The 9,238-nt window shown below is 27.8% G+C and overlaps 1 protein-coding gene across 1 annotated transcript in view; it reads right to left on the bottom strand.

The window, feature by feature from the left end:
• Window positions 1–7,062, bottom strand: part of LOC106787566 (tyrosine kinase receptor Cad96Ca) — a 14,980-nt gene extending 7,918 nt beyond the window's left edge. The window contains exon 1 of the mRNA XM_014750003.1: window positions 5,990–7,062. Coding sequence (XP_014605489.1) covers window positions 5,990–6,044 — 55 coding nt within the window. The 5' untranslated portion in view covers window positions 6,045–7,062. The remainder of the gene's footprint in view (window positions 1–5,989) is intronic.
• Between the last annotated feature and the right edge of the window lie 2,176 nt (window positions 7,063–9,238).

The following is a 9,238-nucleotide window of genomic DNA, read 5'->3' as shown; positions in this document are numbered from 1 at the left end:
ATATAAAGTTTCAATTAGGTATTTATTATTATTATTATTATTATATTATTATGATGATATGAGAATGAGAGAGAAAGAAAATGATGGCAAGGTCGATCGTTTTATTCGTTCTTTCGTTTTTTTATTTATTCGTTCTCTTTTGAAAATGGAAAAATAAGAATAAGAAGAATATGTAAAAGCATACGGTTATGTTCGTGCGTCGGTTAACACCAATGCGTTTGGAAGAACAGCATGGAGAGAAAGTGGGACGATGAAAGTGCGACCGAACGGCTCAACTGACACTACGAGAGCTTATATGCTTTTTTTTCTTTCTTTTTTTTCTTTTCTGTTGGCTCGTCTGTGCTTCACGTCTGCTGCTTCTTGTATATATTCATCTCTTTTATTCGCACGGTAGATTTGTGGTATTTCTTTGGTGGGTACTGTTTTATATAATATATTTTTTTCTTTCTTTTTTTAAATAGTATAATTAAATATTTATTTAATAATAATAATAATAAATTTTATTAAAATATTAATTTGTAGTTTATTAATTCTACTAATCGCAAAGTATATATTTTGTTTGTTTTGTTTATCGACAAGGGTTAGGTTAATTATTTATTATTTAATAAATAAATATAAATTTTGTCAAGAGTAATATAAGCATTTTAATTAACGTATTTGATCGATTTCTTTGATTGTTCTTCTTTTTTTTTGTTTTGATACATTTCTTAAACACAAATTTTGTTAGTTATTCAATTAGGAAAAATAATCTCTTTTAGGTTTATGTTTAGGAAGAGAGTGTATAGGAGGTTGTTGTTTGTAAAGATCTAGCCAGAAGGTAAGCAGCAGCTGCCACTAATAGCTAGAAAGTCAGTTCATCCGCTGTTGGCTAGTTTGATTTATGTTTAAGATACAAGACTTAAAACCGGTTTTCACGAAGCGAGAGCTTCGTTGAATCGAAAATGACAAAATCTCTTGCAAGGCCACAGGAAATGATGATGGACCAAAGAGAACAGATAATATAAAATTAAATCGAATCGGCACGTGTGCTGTGTTCACTTTTTATCGAATCACTAGGAAAACATATGAAATCATTTGTAAAGTAATTTATTCGATTGTTTATCCTAACACGTTAATATAAATTAAAAGAAAGTATACGAAATAGTAGTTGAAATTCAATCAATAAATAATATTCGATTTAAATAATAATTAAAAAAAAAACAAATTGACGTATTTTATTATAACGTGTTATTTGAAAAATAATAATAAATGAATGATATTCGAGATTAGATTTTAACGTTTTCAAAGCAAAAAAAGGCGTAAGAGTTTTTTTTATAAATTATCGATAATAAATCATTGTCGAACTATAAGAAATGTTATTAAATAAATATGATTTGGTCATGTGTTCTATTAATTGAAAAAAAAAAACAATCAATGATCTCGCCGTAAAACTTGAGTATTTTAAAAAGTGGTGTACCCTAATGAAATTCGTTGAAATTTATTTACAATATCAAACAAAATCAATAATAAATCATTATCGAAAATTAAAAATACAAAAACAAAAAAGTAAAGAAAAAAATAATTTACTCAAAATAATTCATTTAAAATTTCACTGTTTAAATCACGTTACGTGAAATAAAATATAAGAATTATTGCGGAAAAAGAAAAGGTATCGAAATATAATTTGATACTTGAACAAATAACAATGTTCGATCATTGATTAAAATATTCGATTCGCTTTCAACGTATCTCAAAAGCATTAACCGTATCGAATAATTGTTTTAAACATCGATGATACGGGGTTCGTGATATTGAAAAAGATTAAAAAATTCTATATTTTCTTATTAGAAAAAAAAAAAAACAAGAAAATAAATAAAAGGACAGATTAAAATCTAGCAAAGATGTTGCGTGTATATTCGATTAAGGCTTCGTTGGTGCATTCGTTCGTTCATTCGAAAGACAGGTGCGGTTTTCGTTCGAAGGACTCGAAGAGAATGGTGGTTGTGCATTGGCTTCGTAAGTAACGCAAGACGTAACAGGATTTGAAAGTGAACTACTCGATTTCTGTCTTTGCTACCATGGAGATTTCGATTCGAGAAGGTGCAGGCCTTTCCTTTAAGAATCCGAGCTCTCTTTTCTCTTCGACTCTCCAATCGAAGATAGAGATAAAAAAAAAAAATCAAACGAAAAAATTCGAAAGAGAAAGGAACATCCTCTTTTTGTGTTTTATATTCATTAATAATTTTCTTATTATATTATTATCATACGTTTTATTTATAAATAAAAGTGTTTACACGTATACGATAATTATATAAGTAGAATGTTTATAATAATAACAAAAACATATATATACGTGGTGTCTTCCTTTTTTAATATTTGTCACCCCTGAAATGATTTTTATTTTAAAAAAGAAAATAATATGTTAATTTATATATCGAAGATGAAATGTAAAATTTAAAGTTGCATTTATTTTGTCCCACCTGTTATTACTTGAAAATTTTAATACACCATTTCTTTCCACCCCCTTCTTTTGTATCTTGTGAAATATCATTTTAAAGATAATAAATATCTATGTTATATAAACTACGTTTAAAAATATGAAATTTAATTAATTGGTTTACGAGATATAATATTTGAAATAATTAATAATAGTCCTTAGCATATATTATTTATTTTTTAGTAAATTAATAGATTTAAAAACAATTCACTTTCCTAAGCGTATACCCATGTATGTATACATATATATATATATGTGTGTAGGATGTTGAAGGAAAAAAAAGATGGAAGCACTTCCAGGAATATCGGAGCTCGAATTTAACGATTCTCGAAAGAGGTCGATGTTTTGTTTCTTTTTCTTTAACTTTAGCTTTGCTCTCTCGTTGTATGGCTACAGAGAAACGAAGGAAAGAACTTTCACTTTGGTGAGGTCACCGTCGGACCTTAAATATTCCTTACCGTGACGCTTCACTTTCATGCGTTGGACTCGAAAATTCTTTTAAGATTGAGATATGTATCGAAATGGAAAATTAAATTATAAATTCGAATACTTAGAAGAAAAATATATATATGTATATTTTGTTTTTTTTTTTCTAAATTTTTCTCCGTAACTTTTATTTTTATAATAGAAATTTATGTATCTACATAATTACAATATAGAAAGAGAAATATATATATATATATATATATATATACAAATGATTTATATTAATTTTTATTTATATATTTACTAATTGAAGAACAAATTATTATAATTATAAAATGTATACAGGTCCGTTTATTTTCTTAAAGCTTTTTATTGATCATCGATATACGAAAAAATAGAAAGAAACTTTCTTTAGAAAATATTTATATATTTATCTTTCTCACACAAACGTCGTTAACATTTATTATTTATACTTTTAGATCTATAAATTGTTTATAACCGTATTATAAATTTATGTATCTATATATTTACAAGAGAGAAAAAAACAAATATATATATTTGTGCTAGATTTGTGTAGAAAAATAATGAAATGTAGTTGCTTTTTATAAACTGATATAAGAAAAGCATAACTATTATAAATGCCATATAGGTCGTCGTACATTCTCAGAGTTCGTTCTTGAGCCTTGATATCGCTTGGAGGTAAGGTATGGGGTTCTTGCTCGGTGTCTGGCGACCCGGTTATGCGGCTGGTTTCAACGTTAATTCGTCTGGCCAGTTTCCGATCTCGTTACTTCTGCTACTTTAATTGCGACCTCGAAGGATAAACCTTTGCTTATTCTGTTATCCTTCTTTCAAAGAACACTTTTTTTTTTATGTTTTCCAACCAACAAAACTAACAAAATATAAATCCAACCGAGAATATGAGCATTTTTTTCCATTAAATATAATAAAATGTTGTATTAAAAAATGAACCGATGGATGATCACACACACATATGAAAGGATGAAAGTATTTGGAGAAACAACAAATTAGAAAAGATATTACACAATTGATTTTATCGAAGCTTTCTGCTTCCTTAAAAAAAAACCTTCCAATTAAAACGTGCAACGGTCGTGAACGGTACTACTACGATTGACACGGTTCAGCTCTTTAACGAATAAGTCATTAACGATGTTTCTAACAACTGTCAAGGAAATGGATAATCAAACGTTTATCCAAAAAGAAAAAAAAAAAAAACATGATTTCCCAAAGTTGAACGATTTTAATTGAGCCTAAATAGAAGAAGAAGAAAAAAATTGGATATCTTATTTGGAAATGACGATGTTAAAAGATGATTTTATAACGAAAGATTTTAAAAAAGGGAATATACTTGATGATTCGAAGAGAGGTGTAAAGGTTTGCAATGACGTAATTTAGCACAAGTATGTCTGACGCAACGTCGGTGCCTCCTTAGACGGAAGTCTGAACGACGCGTCGTTCGAATTTTAAACAGAACCGGTCCTCTATCCCTTAGTTTCAACCAATCCTATCCTTGCTTCACCTTTCTATCCTATTATCAACGTTTAGAAATCGTTCAATACTTACTATGTGATCTAACTAATAAGAATTTATACTAAATCGAAAAAACGATTAATATAAATATTTTATATTTCTTTTTTACTCGTTATACGTTTACTTCTAATATATATATATATATATTTGTCCTATTTATTTTTCATTTTTAAATACAAGAAATCACATATGTTTCTTTTTATAAGAATATAATTAATAAAATATATTTCATATATTCTTGTTAGAGAATACAAAATTTCGCGTATAGAAAAGAAAAAGATTATTATAATTAATAATTAAACACATTTTTTGTTTTTTTTTCTTTTTCTTTTTTTTGTCGTTATTCTCACAACCTAATTTCGAAAAGGATTATTTTAAATTACATTTATTTATATATATATAAAACATCAATATATTACTTGTAATCTATATAATTAAAATGAAAAACCTTGAATCATAACAATAATAATAATAATAATTATTAGAAAAATTAGAGAATGATCGATGAATGCAACACATATGTATGTATGTAATGTAATATAATGTGCAAGCTCGCGATTTATTTAACGGTACATTTTTCTTAGACGTGGCTACGTATGTGGAAAGGATTGACGTGTTTCTTTCTCTCTTTTTTTCTTATCCTCTCCTTCTCTCTCTCTCTCTCTTTCTGTATATGTATATCTTTCTTTTTCTCTCTCTTTCTCGACCTGGAAATTCCGCGAAAAAAGAGAAAGACTTGGAGGAATCCTATGCGACGAAACGTACGAGGAGCATTCGAAGCATGCATATTCTTACTTCGAAGAATATTTTATACATTGGGCCTTAACGAAGACACTCACCTTCTTTTGCATTCTCAGCCAACGCTGAAACAACTATTCTCGTAATCGTGTCGCAACTATACAATACTCCTTTGTTCCATTATATTTGTTTTTAATTTCTAATTTGTTATTCACGCAAAAAAGGTTGTTGTTTTTTCTTTTTTTTTTCATCGACATTATTAAATGGAATATAATTTTTCATATTTTTTTTTTTTAATATAACAATATTTGAACATAGGAAAGAAAAAAAGTAAAAGAAATTCATAGTGCGTACATTTGTATGTGAAATATATTTTATTTATATATAAAAAACAAAAGAAAAAAATGAATTATATTTTAACGCGCGAATAAGAATTGGTAATATTTTTTATTGTAAATTTGAATCATCGTTTTTTTTTTACAAATGTGTTTTAAGCAACGTGAAAATTTCCATAGCAATGTGAAAGAGATTAGAAGAAATTATTTTTAGAACGTAATGTCTCTTTTATTTCTTAATTTTTATTCCATTTATCAGAATGATAATGTCGACGAGAATAGTTACGTCAGTGTAATATTTTGTTGTTGTAATCGGTTAAAAGATAATTTTCTTATATAATTATTTTCTCAGAAGAGATTAAGAAATTAAAAATATAATTCACCGAATAGAATCTTTTCAAAATTTGCTAGATGTAATTTCCTATCTCTCTTGCGTCATTAAAACGAAAAATCGAATACTCACCAACACTTATTATGAGGCCAACAGCCATAACGATGATGTTCCACCGTTTGAACATCTCGCTACATTGGTTTAAAACGATTCAAACGATTCAATGTCACTTCCAATCGTACGATTAAATCCAATATCGGTCAAGTTAGACAAACGAGACCTTTTTATATTGATGATCCTTTTCTTCGACGACGTTCATCGAAGAAATAAACACTTCACTTCACTTTTCTTACTAATTTTTAAACAAAATCTTTCTCTCCCGCCTTCATCCATTCTCGCCAAAAATATATGAATACAAAATTGTTCGTGCAAAAAAAGAGAAAAAAATATATATATATATATTTATAATTCCAGTGGAAGGAAATGAAAACAACAACAACAATAAAAATATCACTCAATCCGTAAGTAAAACAGAGTCGTCAACTTTCTCTTAATTCGAATATCAATAAGAGAGCTGCGTAAACCCACATACACACTTAAAAACACCACTATCTTTTTAATTTGACTAATTTTTGATATACGACAAATCGATGATGACAAATCGTTGATACGTTGGATCGTAGATTTTCTTTGATTTTAATCGATCTCGTTGGATCATCCTTGTCATCGAACAATGAATCACTTTTAAAATCATATCCTTACTTTTATTTATTTCCTTAATCCTTCCTCTCTTCCTCTCATTTTCTTTCTCACTTTGCCGATATTATGATGATGATGATGATGATGATGATGAACAGATATCGATCAAAGTTTACTCAACTTTGATATTCGGTTTCGTTATTATTTCCGTTTTTTTCGTATTTTCGTTGGACATAAATTCGATCACATTATTTTATTGATAGAATGTATCATTAAATTGATTATTTTAAATATAAATGTATATGTCCTAGTTGATTTTTTGAATCACGGCCACGTAAACGTATAACGAGACGGCTCGCAATCGAGAAGCCGACTGTGAGCACCTTCTTGTTCATGCCCAGCCAAGGTGACTGCCAGCGCCGCCATTATTATGATCATGCTTCGAGAAAGGAAAGGATGGACGATGGAAAGCGTAGAAAGAGTCTTCTTTCTCTCTCTTCTTGTGTGTCTCCTCTCTAAGCATTGGCGTCAAACATTTATTCGTTTTTCCTTCAATTTATAATTTTTCTTTCCTTTTCGAAGAAAAATAAAATAATAATTATTGTTATTACAATTAGAGTAAAAAGGTGCAAAATTTCTCTATAACATTGTTTAGGAATTGATTTTTATTAGAACGTTGACAAATTAATTGAATTATTTATTCATTGTTTTTATATTAATCTACTATTTTTATATCTAATTTTATGTATATATATATATTGTTTTTATATAAATGATATCTGAGATTATGTTTTGTGAAATATTACAGTTTTAATAGTATTGTTTGGATTAATGTAAAATTAATAAATATTAATTGGTTATTAGATAAATTTATTATGATTTTAGGAAAAATATATTGATACTTAAAAGTAGGATAATAGATTCATGTATGGAAATTATACAAATGATTATATTGCATGATTAAAATTTTAATAAATGATTAAGATTATTTTATGGTTTTCACTTTAGTTTGAAATCTTTATTCAATTTATTAGTAAAATATAAATGTGTTAAGAGAATTGTTTGGATAAATATAAAGTTGTTAATTAAAGTATTTAATGAATAAATTTTTATAATAGTTTTAAGAAAAATACGTCGAGACGCCTATGGTGATACCTGCTTTCATACTTCGCGAGTACATAAATCTTACATCTGAGGACAAGGTTCTTTCTACTTTCTTCTTCCATTGATCTCTGAATTGTTAATTACTATTTAATTAATGTTTAAATGTTTAATTATCAATGTACAGAATAGGATACATATATTTGAAAAGATGCTATGATATCTATTCCAGTAGCACTCGATTTGTTCGTTTCTTTTATTAAAGAGATCATCGGAAATAAGAGAATATATGGAAAGACTATACCTTGGTGACGTAGTGGTAGTAAGAACCACGAATGCGGACAGGTAGCTGTGGTATTGTGGGATTTAAGAATATCATCCTTACTTGAAATGAAGATCAAAAAATTGTGGATTCAAAATGAATGAAAATAAAAGTAAAGAAATTTAAATTTATTTGAATGAATTATTGTAACTTTATATATGGAAAAATAAATGATTTATTTATTATTTTATATTATTTTGTAAAAACATTAAGTGTATAATCGATTAGTGCAATTAGATGTTGTTGTAATTTTCGATAAAATGTGCTTACATTAAATCGATAGTTTTTTTCGAAACGTCTTTCAATTGATTTCTCGTGTATAGCATGTCGAAATGTTGTAACCTCCTTTGGTTGTCGGTGACTCTCCAAATTGAACGTTCAATTTCTTGTGATTTCGATTTGTCTGTTTGTTTGTAATGGCTGTCTACGAATCACGTCCAAGATTCGAATATTATAATCGTTTGTGCTTTTCATTAATGGGTGAACGAGGATTCTGTATATCTGTAATTAATTAATTAATCAATATTTTATAATATCATTTAGATATCGACAATAATAATAATAATTATAAAAGGATATATAAAAGAATAAATAAATTTTATATGCCGGTTTTTAGATATATTAAAAAATTAAAATATACGCACTCGTTGATAACGTGAATACCGGTGATTTCGATGCCCGCATAGAAAAAAACACGTATACAAGTAAGTAATATCCAAATATCATTTTAAAGATGGGAACGATCAAGAACGAAATGGAATCTGGAGACACGTCGAACTTCCTTATGCCTTCAAGAAAAGATCATCGAATGAAGAAGAAAAAAAATAACAAAAGTGATACCACACAAAAAGCAACGAACCCAAATCTTTCGTCCGATTTCACTTCCGGCTCGATTTTCACTAACGAATTTCGTAAATCAAATAATAGCGATATCGTTTCTTCTGCTACTAGTCTTCCCCTAGAAAGTTATGGTTTCCCATACTACAGGTGAATATTTTTAAAAAGTTTAATTAATCATTTCAAAAAATATAATTTGTTTTTTAAAACTTTAATAGAAGTTATAGAAATGGTGGACGTTCTCAGGATGCTGTACTAGTAAAAGATATTGGAATATCGTGTACATTGTTAAACGAGAAAATATCTTCTCCTAATTTTTCTAAAGATTCAATCGTCGAAAGTTATCTCGTAAAACGTTTGAAAACGGAATACAATGATTTAACAGAAATCACGAAGAAAATTAGTTCTTACACGAACGATAT

This window comes from Polistes canadensis, unplaced genomic scaffold (genome assembly GCF_001313835.1).
Source record: "Polistes canadensis isolate GaletaPanama2010 unplaced genomic scaffold, ASM131383v1 scaffold_105, whole genome shotgun sequence".
NCBI lineage: Eukaryota > Metazoa > Arthropoda > Insecta > Hymenoptera > Vespidae > Polistes > Polistes canadensis.
Note: the sequence above shows the minus strand (reverse complement) of the source record. Positions and strands in the feature narration are given on the sequence as shown.